Below are 15,939 nucleotides of genomic sequence, written 5' to 3'. Positions count from 1 at the left end.
GCAGCTCCTATACATGCGTGACTGTAATGGCCCATTTAAAAAATAAACTCCAACTCACAGGTGGTTCAATTTACATGCTGAAGGAGTGGAAAAAAATAAGTATAAATTACACCAGTTCAAATTTACCACTGAATCTGGTGCATATTTCTGTAGCTCATTCTTATAGACTTTCCTAAAATACATTACATGCACACAAAAACACAGTCTAAAAATTAGTCAGCAGCTATTCCAGTATTGTAAAATGTTAGCTTCTAATTTAATTGTTAGTCAATAGCTACAAGCAGATGTTGCCAAAGCATCTAAATCAAGGAATAGAAAGAAACCAGATTGCTAAGCTACAGAAGGTCATTCACTCTTTAAAAAAAATATGGATTTCTAAGATGCAGTCATTGGAAACTATCAGTGGAAACTATCTTAAAATGTCAGAGTTTTGAAGGGAAGGGTATAAACTTATCTTTACATTTCAAAAATAAACCAAAATTAACAAATGAATTATTCCTGAAAACTAAAAGAAGAGTCAAAGTACAAGCATTCAAGAGTTCACGGAGAAAATCATTTGGAAAACAAGTAATTAGGATGAACACTAACAATGGGTTTTTTTTTAAAGCTACAGTTTGTATTAGAAATAAATTTTGAAAAAGCATATTTAAATGTATTGTAATTAGGAGAGTGATTATGCCTTCTATATTTTATACGGCACTGAACATCATGAAAAAATTACATCAAGTCAATGCATCTTAAAATGACAGCTATACATATATGAATGCTGATTTCATAAAATGTTTTTCAATATTACACTATATACACACACACACGTAAAGTGTATATATAGACATCTGAAAAATATTTGTGATAAAATACAAACAGTCTGAGGATCTTACTTTTATGCAAACACCTTTGTTTCAGTGTATTTTAATTTGTTCCCCTAAAATAAAGTAATAAATCAGGTTGGATATATTTTCTGGTAAGGAATTAATTTAATTAATTATTTTTAGGACTGTTAAAAGAAAATAATTTATCACCAGTGAGGTCAGTTACTCTGATATCAGGGTTAGGGTGAAAAAGTGCAGATGAGTACAAGCTAGGGAGCTGCCTAACACCAGTGCAGGAGTCGCTGATTTTACCAAATATGAAAGGTATTTTTAAAATCCACTCCATAAACAGTGCCATACACAGCAAGACTTGCTAGCCTACTGAAATATCTTCAATGCCTTGGACTCAGTAAGTAATATTAAGATGTAATTTTTACTCACCCAATTCCCCATTTAAAAGCAGCCCCTGATAGAAAGCTCTTAATCACAGAATACTAGTACTGGAAAGAACCTTCAGAGGTCATCAATTCCAGTCCCTTGTGCTCAGGACCAAACACCCTCTACCCCTGACAGATGTTTGTCTAACCTCCTCTTAAAAACAATAAATCTCCAATGATGGAGCTTTCACAACTTTCCTAGGCAGTTCATTCCAGCGCTGAAACACCCTGATAGTCAGGAAGTTTTTCCTAATGTTTAATCTAAACCTCCATTTGATTTAATTTAAGCTCATTGCTTCTTGTCCTATTTTAAGAGGTTAAGAAAAGTAATTTTACACCTTCTTTATAACATTATTTTAGGTATTTGAAATCTGTCATGTCTTTCAGTCTTCTTTTTCAGATTAAACAAACTCATTTATTTCAGTCTTCCATCATAGGTCATGTTTTTTAGACATTATTCATTCCTCTTTTCTCCACATATTTCCTGAAATGTGGTGTCCAGAACTAGACACCATACTCCAGTTGATGTCTAATCAGAGCAGAGCAGAAGAATTGCTTCTTGTATCTTGCTGACAACACTCCTGTTAATACGTTCCAGAATTGTGTTTGCTTTTTGGGCAGCAGCATCACAGCATCACGACGTTAATCCGGCCACTAATGCATGGCCTGGGAGCCGCTGGGAGAGGTGAAAACCCTTTCAATTGCTGCTATTTAAAGGGCTCACAGCTCCTGGAGCCAGAGTTGAGTGTTCTTTGAACAGCAGCAACTGAAAGGGCTACAGGCTTGTGGCTGCTCTACCACTCCCAGGTCAATTGAGACTTGGGGGAAAAGGAGAGTGTATGAAGTCTCTTCCCACCACCAGCGGTATACAGAACCAGAGGGAACTGCCAGATGCTCAAAACAGCTGGATATTCTTTCTAGGCACTTTGTGCCCCTGGCAGGGCAGGCAGAGAGGCTAAGATTTCACATGCTCCCCAAGCCCCAGGCCAATCAGGATCGGTGAGCAGTGAAGTTTCTTGGCTCCACCCCTTTCCCTTGAGGCCCCACCCCTTTCAGGCCAGCCCGCAATCACTTCAGAAATTCGCAAAGTGGCCCCCCTTTCAAAAAATTATTGCCGACCCCGGTCTAAAAGCCTTAAAAAAGCAACATTCTGATGCAGAAACTACAAAACCTGAACCACCAATAAATAAAATAAAATAAAATAAATAAACAAACAAACAAACTTTCGCTGGTGGCAGCTGACTCAGATGATGAAAATGAACATGTGCTGTTCTGTAAGACTTTGAATGATTATTGAGCAGAACCCATCATCAACATGGAAGCGTTTTTCTGAAATGGTAGCTAAAAGTATCAAGGGACATAAGAATCTATAGCTCATGTGGCATGTAAATGTCTTGCAAGACACATTATATTAGTGCCGTGTGAATGCCTGTACTCACTTTCAGGTTACACTGTAAAGCAAAAAAGGGGCAGCATTATTGCCTGCAAACTGTAACCTAAGAAATTTTCTGAGTGATTGGCTGAACGAGAAGTAAAACTGAGTGGACTTGTAGGCTCTAAAGTTTTACACTGTTTCTGAGTGCAGTTATTTAATTAGAAAACCTACATTTGTTATTTGCACTCTTATAATAAAGAGATCACATTCCGATACTTGTACAAAGTGAACTGAAAAAATATTGATATAGTTTAAGTGCAAATATTTGCAAACAAAAACAACAAAGTAATCACTATTAATTTGGTATTTTGACTGAAATAAATATATTTGAAAAGGTAAAAAAACATCTAAATATTTAATAAATTTCAACTTAATTCTATTGTTTAACAGTGCAATTAAAGCTGCAATTGGGATTTTTTTTCAGTTAATCATGTGAGTTAATGCAGATTAATTGACAACTCTATTTGTAACCAAGACTGTTTAGAAAACACCTTTATATCTCCTTCTCCATCCCTAGCTTCACTCTGGACTGATTTTACAACAGTATTCCTTTCATCTTTCCTCATGGGCCAGAGCCACCACATTCCAGGTGTATACTCCACACTACAGTCCACAAGGGAAGCTGTACATTATGTACCTGATCAAAGAGACTATACTTCATACAGACAACATCTAGTTTCTATGCAGTGGCAGCTAATTGGATTCTCTCACCAGTACGGATATAAATGACAATAGAGGTAGGTGCTAGAAATGTAGCTCATTCCCAGTTATTTGGTTTTGCTTTTTGGGGTTGTGTTTTTTTCTGTTTAAGATATAACCTTTAACTTCCTGCCCTTTATATTGTGTTTGAACATTTATTAATTTAAATCCGTATATATCTACAACAGTGGTAGGCAACCTGTAGCCCGCACACAATTTGTCAGGTTAAGCCACCAGCGGGTCACTAAACTGCGTCAGCAGATATGACCATCCGCAGCTCTCATTGGCCAGGAGCAGAGAACTGTAGCCAATAGGAGCTGTAGGAAACAAGTCCTTGTGGCCCATACCGTTTCTCACAGCTCCCATTGGCCATGAATGGTAAACCAAGGCAATGAACGCTGAGAACAGCCAAACCTGCGGATGCAAAGTAAACAACTTGCAGGCAGCTTTCCCCAATGAGCTGTGTACATTCTCTGGACCACAGGCTGCATGCCACCCATCTACAACCATTAGTGTATCTGAATGCCTTTCCTGTTGCGGAATTTATGTTTGAAATTTGTATTTTAATACTGTACTTTTGATGCAAGATCTCCCACCTTGATTTTCATACAAGTTTCACTAGCATTCTTCTTCAGCTCTCCTGTGAAGCTAGTATGATCTGCCAGAGTCGAAGGACACATCTATACTTGCAGAAAGATCAACACTGTGGGAGTCAATCTTCTGGTGTTCGATTTAGCAAGTCTAACATAGACCTGCTAAATCCAATGCTGAAGGCACTCCTGTTAGTGCCAGTACTCCTTGATGCCACGAGGAGTTAGGGAAGTAAATTGGAATGCATTCTGCCTGCTGCAAGGAGAGCACCAAAGCTCGATTTAAGGTATATTAACCACAGCTATGTTATTTATTCAGCTGGAATAGCATGCCTTAAACTGAACTTCGGCTGTTGTGCAGACCTGTCCTAAGGCTTTGTCAAAAATAAGAGTTTGCCCACATTACATTAGTACATCTGCAGTGGCTAGAAGTTCTTACTATGGACAATGAAAGCTGCAATTTGCAGGAGTGTAGTAGCTTCTAGGGATGTTAGCGACTAGTTGACTACCTGATAAGCATACGGGCAGTCAAGTCACTACCTGACTAGTCGCTTCCCCTGCCCCCTTGCTGCCTCTGTATCAGAGGCAGCAAGCAGGGGAGCAGGAGCCAGTGCTGGGGGGACCTGGCTTAAAAGCTGGTTCCCCCCAGCACCATCTCATGGGAGGGGAGACAAGGAAGGTAGGGTCACAGTGGGAAAAGAGCACGAGCAGGGACTGAACCAGTCCCCACTCACGTTGGGTCCTGACCACTGCACTTCTACCTTTTAAATGTAGCAAGAACCATCAATCGACTACTTGATTACCTGATTAATTGAAATTTAACATCCCCAGTAACCTCATCCTGTTTAGAACTGAAATATGTACACTGATGTACCTCAGCAACACAGGATGAGTTAAGGATGAAATTGTGTATCATCTAGATTGCATGGCTATTTTTCTTCCTATGAACTTCACAGAAGAGAAATTATTTTCTTTTAACTACAGTAACTGTTTTGCAGTCTTCCCTCCTACTTGCTGTCTTAGGTGTTCCTCATTTCCTTTAGCAATCATTCCATTCTGAGTAATATTTTGTTTTATTAGTCCCTCTGAAAAAGAATGTGAGAATTCAGAACGTGAAAATGTGGTGCTTTTTAAAGTAAAAGCCTAATAACATTGATCAGAGTCAGTCATATTGCAGGAAATATGTACAATTCCACTCAAATCTTTCTCAACTTACCCCTGTAAATTTGTAAACACCTTTATATACCACTGAAAATAAATGCTTACAAAGTCAAATTATTCATTGGCTTTGTTATGTACAGATGGGGATTAGGCAGAGATCAAATTTTAAGATTTAAGAAAAATTATTGGAACCCAAGTCCACAAAAGAAAAACCCTAATATACTATCCTGCTATACAAGGCATTTAACTAAATGCTTTCATTTTATTTAAAAGAAATAGATCAGATGGCATTATATGACCTCCAGTAGCTTAGATGTGAGAGGGGAAGGGCAACAACTGGGAGAGAGAACTACAGAGAAAAGCATGTTCATGCTGCAAAAAGGACACAATTTAGTTGGAATCACAATCACTTTATTTACCTTCTTATTAAGCCAGTGCCACAGCTTGTGGAGGGAGGAGAGGGAAGGAAGACGGAGCAGAGGGGAAAAAAAGACAAGAAGACAGTGGAAGATTATTGAAGAATGCAGTAATAGCGTGACTAGAAATGAAGGCAGACAAAGTCATCCACAGAATGAAAATTAAATAATTCCACACCCAAAGGTAAACTACAGCAGGAAATAGTGAAATCTGTAATGCAATACATCAGGATTTATCGGAAAAATGCAAAAGGGTGGCAGAATTCAATTTTTAAGATACTTATAATTATAATAGATACCAATACGTCAAAGCTTTTTTTTCTACTTTTATCTATTTACATTTTCACAATTGTGGGATTATGCAGAGATAAAACTAATTATTTAATTATGGCAAACACAGAATCAACAAGGGAAAACTTTATAATGATTAAAATGCAATTCATCATTACATGTCAGAATATACAAAGCAAATATCCCTAAATCAAATACTAATAACTTCAAGCAATATTTTTCTTACTTTGCCTAACTGTAAATTGATTATGTATAGAAATATTTTTCTGTTCGATGTATGGTGAAATCAATATTTATTGACATTTTTCTATAATCTAATCATTTCAAGCCTAAATATGCATAATATTTAGAAAGAGAAATGCAGTGAATGAATATAAACTTCACAAGCATATTTTGTTAGCATAATTATATAGTTGTCTTAATACTTCTTAAAATTAGCATCCCTTTGTCTTTAGTAGTTACAGATTAATAATAATAGGCCAAATTTTAAAAAAAAAAATCAATGCAACACTTGTGAAAGTTCTTTTCTAAATACAGTGGAACATTATTGCGATATCAGGAACCAACATCTCAGACACTAGTTGACTGAAATCCAACTTTGACCAAACATACAGTTTCAGACATATTCGTGTCCTTTGATATCTATTGTGATATACATTCATTTTATTATCCTATAAGTATTACTACATGCACAGCCAATGAGAAATATTATGAAAAGGAATATAAAATTCATAGAAACATTAATATGCATGCTGTACAGATCAAGAGTTCCTTGAATCAAAACTTATTATATGCTATCTGTAACGAGCCAGTCAAACTACAGAAGAGATGCTAAGCCATTTTCTGAAAAGGAAGGGAAGGTTACTCACCTGTGCAGTAACTGGAGTTCTTCGAGGTGACTGTTCTCATGGGTGCTCCACCTTAGGATTTTCAGCGCCACTGAGCCCACGATCAGAGATTTGTGACAGCAGTGTCCATAGCCGGTTACGTGCGTGAGGAGCCAACATATGTTCCGAGGAGGCTATTGTGCATGTGCAGCCATGCCCCGCCTCCCCTCCTGAAACCTTCTCTGATCCAGACGTATTCTATTCCAAAATAGAGGGGAGGATGGTGAAGCACCCACGGGGACAACTATCTTGAAGAACTCCAGTTTCTGCATAGATAAGTAACCTTCCCTTCTTTGAGGAGTGTCCCCATGGGTGTTTCACCTTAGGTGATTACAAAGCAGGATTCGTAGTAGGAGGTGGGAGCTTCAGCTGCTGAGCCTGTATGACCGAGAGAATTGTGTGGCCAAATCTTGTTTCTGACTCAGCAAATGGCTGGAGCACATAGTGCTGCATGAAGGTATGTGTTGATGCCCATGTGGCGGCTCTGCAGATGTATTCTGTGGGAACACCCTATAGGAATGCCGTTGTGGCTGCCATTGCCCTTGTCAAGTGAGACCACATGGTAGGTGGTCGCTCTCTCTGGGCTAAAGCATATGCTAGTTTAATGCAACTAGATACCCATTTTGATAGTCTTTGTTTTGGTATAGGCAATTCCTGTGATCTCTCTGTTGATTAAACGAACCACCAAGGTTTTTTTTTGAAAAGGCTTTGTTAGTTGTAGATAGAACGCAAGTACACTGCGGACTTCCAGGGTATGGAGAGCTACTTCATTGTTGTTCTTGTGTGACTTAGGGAAAAGGACAGGTAAGTGTACAGGTTCACTGCACTGGAACGAGTTAAGTACTTTTGGTAGGAATTTGGAATGAGTCTGAACCATCATCTTGTCCTTATGGAATATTGTGTACGGTGGATCTGCCATTAAAGCTGCTATTTCACCAACCTGTCTGACAGAGGTGATAGCTACAAGGAAAGCCACTTTCATTGATAAATGCAGTAGAGAACAGGTGGTGAGAGGCTCAAAGTGTTTGCCCGTAAAGACCTTCAGCACAAAGTTCAGGTCCCATGCTGGGATCAGGTCCTTGCCTGGAGGAAACATGTTGTGGAGACCCCGTATAAAATGTTGACAGGAGGGTGAATGAAGATCGAGTGTCCTTGTATGGGGGTGTGAAGATTGGAGATCGAAGCAAGGTGTACCTTAACGGAGCTCAGGAATAGGTCTGCGTTATGTCTTTCTTGTTGTAGGTCTTTTGGAATTTGTGAGGATAAGCTGCACTGATTCCAGGAAGGTCCTTTCCACGGCGTTTAACCAACTAGCATCTACACCTGGAAATATAACTTGTGGATGGCTGGATGGGGCATCTGACCATTTCGCTGTGTGAGCAAAGACGTGACTGAGGGGAACTGATGTGGTAGCTGATCACTCATCTGTAAAAGGTACGGGTACCAGGTTTGTCTGGGCCATTTGGGTGCTATTATTATTATTACTCTGGCTCTGTCATGTCTGATCTTGAGGATCACCTATTGTATAAGGGGAAAATGGTGGAAATGCATATGCCAGGTGTATGTTCTATTCTATACTAAAAGCATCCCACAGGGAAAGAAGGCCTATGCCCGTTCTGGAGTGCACTTTGGGCAATGGGCATTTCTGTGTGTAGTGAACAGATCCACGACTGGGAACCCCCACTTCTTGAAGAGGCATGTGAGCATTAATTGGTTTATCCCCCAATCGTGGGTTGGTAGGAATTGTATGCTTAGATTATCTGCTAGTGGATTGTCCTTGCCTGAGAGGTAGGTTACGACCAGGTGTATAATTTGTGGGATACACCATTCCAAGAGGTGGATGGCCTCCTGGCATAAATGGTGTGAGCGTGCTCCTCTCTATCTGTCGATGTAGTACATCGTGGAGATGTTGTCTGTTAGTACTTGCACTATTCCTTTCTGAATCAGGGGAAGACCGTGCATGCAAGAATTCCTTTCCACACTTAGTTCTAGCAGATTTATGTGGTACTTGATCTCGTTGTGGGTCCACAGACCCTGTACAACCTTGAGATATAGATGGGCACCCCAAGCTAGAAGCGAGGCATCTTTCGTGATTGCTACTACAGGCAGATTCTGTTGGAAGGGGACTCCTACGCATACATTGTGAGGGAGGATTTTATCTTGTTAGGCATGGTGAGATGTTTGTTCAAAGGATGAATGCAAGGCTATTAGACTGTGCGTAGCCAGGCTTGTAATGGTCACATCCAGGGTGTGTCTAGACTACAGGGTTTTGTTGACAAAAAAAGAGGGCTTTTGTCAACAAAACTATACTGGTGTCTACACTACCACCACATTCTGTCAATAGTAAGTCGACAGAACGAGGAAGTTTTGTTGATAGCAGTAAGCCTTACTCTACAAGGAATAACGCTTTTTCTCGATAGTACTCTGTTGAAAAAAGGCGCTATTGTATGCAAAGTGTGCTTTTTCGAAAAAGCGTCTAGACTGTCAAAAAAGCTGCTTGCTTTGTCAACAGTACTGGTTGTAGTCTAGACGCTCTTTTTCGACAGAGGCTGTGTCGACAGTATCTATAGACAAAGCCTTTGTCGAAAAAAGCCTGTAGTCTAGACGTACCCCCATAGTCAAGCATGGGACACTATGAACATGGCCGCTGCCACGTGCCCCAGCATTTGTAGGCATAATCGTGCTGTTATACATGGGCTTGTCTGTGCTTTTTCTATCAAGAGCTTGATTGAGAGGCATCTGTGGTGTGGTAGGGAGGCCCTGGCCTTTGCACACTGTAGATGTTCCCCTCTGAATTCCAGAGTTTGAGAGGGGTCAAAGCGCACTTTGCTGTGTTTATCTGTAGCCTGAATCTGTTGAAGAGTATTCTGATTGCTAAGACCACCTGTTGTATTTCCTGTTGCGTAGTGCTCATTACTAGACAGTCATCCAGGTAAGGGAATATCGTAATGTGGTTTTTGTGCAACTGTGCAGCTACTACTGCGGGTACTTTTGAGAATACTCGTGGGGCTGTCAAGAGAACAAATGGTAGCACTCCGTATTGGAAGTATGTGTCCTTTACTGTAAAATGGAGGAACCTCCTGTGTGATGGGTGTACTGATATGTGGAAATAAGCATCCTGGAGGTAGACAACCATACTCGTTTTTCCAAGGCAGATATAATGGTAGCCAGAGTAACCATCTTGATGTGTTGGCATCTGACAAGAGGTAAGTCTCCAGCCCCTCTACTTCTTGGTGATGAGGAAATAGTGGGAGTAAAAACCTTTGCCCTGGTGTTGCTTTGGTACTACTTCTACAGCACCTAGCATTACAAGGTGTTCCACCTCTTGTATGAGCAAGTTCTCACAAGAGGGGTCCCTGAAAAGGGACTGGCAAGGCAGGTGGAGTGGGGGGACAACTATGAATGGAATGCAGTAGACGGTTCTCTATTTCCAGCACACATTTGTCGGTGGTGATAGAACACCATGCTGGATAAAAGTCAGCTAGTCCGTTGCCAAACAGTGTGGATGGCTCGGACTGCTGCCTTGGAAATTTGGGGATTGTTGGACTCTCAACCAGAACTTCAAAACTGTTGCCTGGATGTTAATGGCTGTTGAGTGGAGGACTGATTAGAAGCCTGTCTGTGTCTGTTTTGCCATGGACAGTGTCTGTTGTTGTACTGTCATCATTGTTGGTTGAACAATGCAGATCTGTATCTTTGGTAGAATGATCTGTTTTGTTTTCTTCTTGGAACAGGAACCTGGATGCCCAGCATCCTGAGTGTGGCCATAGAGTCCTTCAGGGTATAGAGAAACGTGTTTGTGGACTCCGCAAAGAGCTTTGTACCCTTGAATGTGTATTGGACCTCTCTCGGAAACCTCAGGAACTGAAGTCAAGAAACTCTCATCATTATCACAGACAAGGCCAGGTATCTGGCTGGTTTGTCCACTGAGTCCAGGGCAGCCTGCAGGGCTGTACAAGCTATTAGTGTACCCTCCTTGGTATTTACTTTGAACTGTTCCCTTTTGCTATCTGGGAGAGAGTCAATAAAGTATGTTAGTTGATCAAAAACGTGGTGTGTATATTTTGCTAGTAATGCCACATAGTTAGCTATTCTGATCTGAAGGCTTGCTGACGAATAAACCTTATTCCCCATTGTATCCAGCTTCTTCCAATCCCTATCACAGAGAACTGTACGTGTATTTTGTTGTTTCCTTCTTTGATTCACTGCTTCTATGACCAGAGAGTTTAGTGTTGCGTGGGAAAACAGGAATTCTGCTTCCTGGGGTGCTACATAGTATTTTCTGCATGCTCATTTGGATGTTGGTGAGATTGTGGTTAGAATGTGCCATATATTCTTTGCAGGGTTCATAGGGATGGCCAATTTTGGCTGTGTGCAGAATGTTTGTGAGCTTGTGTTGCGTCTGCGGTGTATCTAACATGGCAATCTCTAGGGTGTCTACCACTCTCTTGAAAAGTTCCTGGAACGACTTAAAATCATCCCCTGTGGTTGATGGCAGAGGCATGATAGTGTTGTCAGGCAGTGTGGCTGAAGTATGTGTGGGTGGGGAAGAGGGTCAACTGTGACATTCCCCAGAGATATCCACATCCTGCTCCTCTGCTGTATTGCTCTAAGGACTGCACTGTTGGTGCATAGGACCGCAGTGTCACAGATGAGTGTTTTGGCTTTGTAAGTTGTTGCTGTCTATAAGCTGCCCAAGGGTCTCAGTATGTCCAGTTAGGCATGGTAGCTGGTGGAAACCACTGTGGAGGCTGTCATTGTTGAGTTTGTTGTTGAGACTTACAAGAGCAGTGTCTCAGTGTGATGGTTTGGATACCTCATCCTCCTCGTCACTAAACATCACTGCCGCTGAACTAGCTGGAGTGGCTGAGAGAGTATACCTTGAGGTGCTCAGGGTGCCGTCCATACCAAACAGAAGCATCCCTGGTACCGACTAGATTGATAGTTCTGCTGCCATTGTGAACAGCAATATCAGTGGGGGAGCGGACAGTAGCAGAGGGAGTAAGGCGTGCGGGGTGTGCAGCAGCGTTAATTGAAATGTCAGCTGCTTTGTGCATGAGGTCAGTGCCAAGTGCTTCTCTGGTGACGCCTCAGATAAAGTGCTCATGCTTGGTGCCATGTGTGAGCGCAGTTTATTTCGAGCCACAGGTGATGGCACGGATTTTTGGATCGATGCTGATGAGGAGGCTTTGCCTCTGTCAGTGATTTATCGGAGGCACATTGTGTGCGCTTGGGGTCCCAGCTTAACTCCTTGTTGGTTCCACTGACACGCTGCTTGTCTGACCCTTTTTATGGTGGCAGTTGGGGTACAGCATTTGTATGGAGAGAGTGTTTCCTTAGTGGAGAGACAGTCCCTGAGGAGGAGTAAGACCTTTTCTTAGGGTTACTCTTCTCCCGGTCCTTTGAGTTCAGCCTGGTGGGAGCCGCTCTCTCCAACCCTGTCCAAGGTGATTTCTATGTGGGAAGAGCGGATTATTCAGGGTCAGTAGGTGACCAAGACTTTTTCTCCATTTGAAGCATTTTTAATTAAAGCTCTCCATCTTCTGGATGGGGTTGTCAGTTTCTGGCAATGTGGACACACTGCTCATGCCCATCTGAGATGGAGATAGATAATCTGCAGCCTGTACCCCTCTTGGATTTGGGCAAACCCGGTATATCCTGGAGAGCCGGTAGTTAGCGCGAGGCTGGTATGCACTTTAAACTATTATTAAAAACCTAATAAGAGTTCAACAATACAATATAGAAATAGTTTGAGGTAAACTATTATGGTCCTTGACATCCAACACTCTGGTCATCTGAAGAAGTGAGCTGTGCCCACGAAAGCTTATGATACCATCTACATGTTTTGTGAGTCTTTAAAGTGCTATCACACCTTTTTTTTTTTAAGTTTACCCTGTACAGGCTAACTCTGCTACCCCCTGGAGCTTTATTTACAGCTAGGTAAGTACTGAATGAGGTAAAGGGAGACTGCTGATCTGCGACCAAAGCTGGCAGAGGCTAAGAATTAACTGGGGGGAGGCGGCATATGTGCAATAGCCTCCTCAGAATACACACTGGCTCCTCGTGCACGTGGTTGGCCATGGACACTGCTGTCACAAATCTCCGATCACGGGCTCACGCTAAAGCACCTAAGGTGGAGCACCCACAGGGACACTCCTCCAAGAAGAACTGTATACTTCTGAACTGACAAATATTTCTCCTCTAATTCTCACCCAAATTACTTATTCTAAGACCCATTCCTCAATGAGATTTTACTTCAATTCCAGCTATTGGTGACAAGATGTAAATACATCAATGCAAACCACAAGTGCAGACAATGAAAGATCTAAGCTCCATGGGTGCAAGCTGCAACCAGGATGATCCCCATTAGAATAAGTATAAAACTAAATAATTAATTTTGTTAAGAAAATATTCATGTATTGCCAAGAAAGGTTCCAACTCTCACGAAGGAAGACCTTGAAAATAATAAACAAAAAGGCCAGAAGGAATAAAGCAGGGAGGCTGTCCATCTTAAAATGAGTCAACATGACTCTTCTGCAACCCACACATCAGTGGTAAAGCTATGAGAACCCACAGGCAATGGAAAAACTGCTAGATAGCAAAAAAGTAGAGGAGGAAAGGCTTCTGGAAGAAAAGTGGCTGTAAATCTTACATGTATTAAAACCGGAAGAAAAGTGGCTGTAAATCTTACATGTATTAAAACTGGAAATAAGGATGAATCACTGAAGGTTGACTTTTAATTGAAGCTAGTGATTGGCAATGACACCACTTCTTGGTAAAGGGATATAAAAAGTCATCTCTTCAAGAGTGCTTTCCTAATACCTGCCTAACCAAGTTGAAACCTACCATCATGGGTCTAAGCAAGCCTGGCTTAATCTATTTGTAAATATCTTGGTCAAATATTTATAAATACTTTGTTATTATGTGGATGTAATATATTGCTTATTGGTTAGGCTTTTGAGGCATGTTTAGAACACTTGTGCATAATTTTCAGATTTAATAAAGGAATAGTGGTTCACAATTAATAATTTCAAATACTATTGATAATTACAACACACCATCAAAACAAATTGTGACTTTGTCTATAGCTGAGGTTTGCACCATTTGCTGGCTTCCAATTGCTGTAATTGGGACAGATTTTTAAAGTAAACAAGAGAAAAGGTTTCAAATAAAACCAAAATTTCATAATGCAAATTAAAGCAAGCTTAACCCATCAACAAGCTTCCAGTTAAAAACTTAGGTGTTCAAGATTTTAAATAAACAATACATAACAGAAGTTATGCGGTTTTCCCATATATGTATGTGGCTTAGGTACATCCATTCCTATTAAAACAGGCATGGAAAGGACAAAGGTACAAAACAGCTTCAGAAATCTCAGCCATCAGCTTTTGAGTTGTTTCCACTCCTTCCACGGAAACAGGATTTTGTATCCTTGAAAAATAATATAAGGTGGTTTATGGGTTTAATTAATAACCTTGCCTTACCTTACCGCCATGGAAACTGGGTAGAAAATTCCAATGAGTATAAGAACCCCTTCAACATTAACTATAATGCAATGTAAATAGGGTATTCTGATCAATTACATCGCTTCCCTGAATGGTGGTAATAATAATAATAATAAAATAATAATAATAAGAAGAAGAAGACGACAATGAAAACTGTTATCCTAGTTCTAGGTTGGGAAATTAACATTAGGGATGTTAGATATCAATTAATTTAATAATCGTGTAACCGCATCAAATCTCAGAGGTTACACGACTGTTCAATGGTCCCCAGGGGCAGGGGCAGCAGCCAGTATGCTCCCAGCCCCACTCCCTGAGAGCCCCTGATACAAAGGCAGCAGGGTGGGATGGCAGCAGCCCTGTCTGTGGGGGAGAGGAGGCAAGTTCCTGCAGACAGAGACTCCACCAACATCTCATGGAGCAGCATCTGTGTGCGGTGAGCCTGGGCCTGCCACAGACAGAAGTTGCTGGCTCTCCAATTCCCCTCCCCTCGCTGTTACCTCTTAAGCCAGCTCCCGTCTCTACCTAGTCCCACCCCCTGCTGCCTCTGCAGGAGACAGCAAGGGAGAGGGCAGGCAGCTTCACGGAGCCAGCATGCATGGAGAGCCAGCTTAAAAGCCAGCTCCCCCACGCATATTGGCTCCCACCTGCACCCACCCCCTGCACTGCTACCTCCGATAGAGAGGCAGCAGGTATGAGGGGAGGGAAGCAGCTCCACGAGATGCGATTTCCGTTGGCAGCCAGCTTTCCACATGTACCGGCTCCTGCCTGCCCCCTCATCCTCTGCGCCGCTGCCTGTCTAGCAGAGGCAGCAGCACGAGGGTGGGGAAGGCAGGCGGCTCTGTAGGATCCAGTGCGTGTTGGGAGTTGGTTTAAAAGCCAGCTCCACACAGGCACCAGCCCTGCCTCCCCTGTCATTGCTACCTCTGACAGAGGTAAAAAAGGGGAGGGAAGTGTATATAGTTGATGGGATTAATGATAAAACCAGGCTTATCAGTTAATCGTGTAGCCAACTACACACTGACATCCCCCCTAATTACCATGATACTGGCATACTCTGAGGGAGGAAGGTTATATTCTCCTGTCAAAAAATAATACAACAAATGACAATAGCCTGGAAACAGGACTTCCAGTTTTCAGCACTGACAGAAAGAAAAATGTCAATAGTATTAAGTAAGCAGATGTTCTACACTAAAACTCAGATTAGGAGACATTATATACCACATAGCTTATTTCCCACTGTAATACTGACACATACACCCACAAATGTTGTTGCTTCTACCCCAACCATAAAATTAGTTTTCAAAAAAATCAAGTCCTTTTTTATTTTAACCCAAACATTTGCAGAAGTAAAATTTGGTCAAACTGCAATCACTTTTGCAGTACTTTTTGAGGAAGCTCTTTATATTCATGCGGACTTCTCTCTGAAGAAGATTTTTCCTGCCTATATGTATTTCCATATTCTGGTAATGTTTTGCCCATGTCCCACAAAGATACATTTGAACTTCAAGACTAGTACAATGCCTGATGTATACTGACACTGGACTCTGTATAGCAAAAAGGCTACCCAACCTGTTAGTATCATCCACATCAAGTTCTTCTATACTCTGTCAAGAATAGTTAAATGACTACCTTATTTTCCGGCGTATAGGGCGACTGGGCGTATAAGACGACCCCCTATTTTTTTAATTAGAAGATAGGGTTTCATC

The 15,939-nt window shown here is 41.4% G+C and overlaps 1 protein-coding gene across 4 annotated transcripts in view; it reads right to left on the bottom strand.

The window, feature by feature from the left end:
* Positions 1 to 15,939, bottom strand: part of TMEM245 (transmembrane protein 245) — a 147,653-nt gene that overhangs the window by 103,126 nt on the left and 28,588 nt on the right. For 3 of the 4 annotated variants that reach the window (XR_012901837.1, XM_075921638.1, XM_075921640.1), the window contains exon 7: positions 5,554 to 5,577. The exons of the other annotated variant lie outside the window; for it this stretch is intronic. Coding sequence is in view for 2 of the 3 variants with exons in the window: in XM_075921638.1 (XP_075777753.1) it covers positions 5,554 to 5,577 (24 nt within the window). In the remaining variant the exon portion in view is untranslated. The remainder of the gene's footprint in view (positions 1 to 5,553; positions 5,578 to 15,939) is intronic. 4 annotated transcript variants of the gene reach the window in all.

This window comes from Pelodiscus sinensis, chromosome 2 (assembly GCF_049634645.1).
Source record: "Pelodiscus sinensis isolate JC-2024 chromosome 2, ASM4963464v1, whole genome shotgun sequence".
Classification (NCBI taxonomy): Eukaryota; Metazoa; Chordata; order Testudines; family Trionychidae; genus Pelodiscus; species Pelodiscus sinensis.
This window is presented reverse-complemented; position numbering and strand designations above follow the sequence as displayed.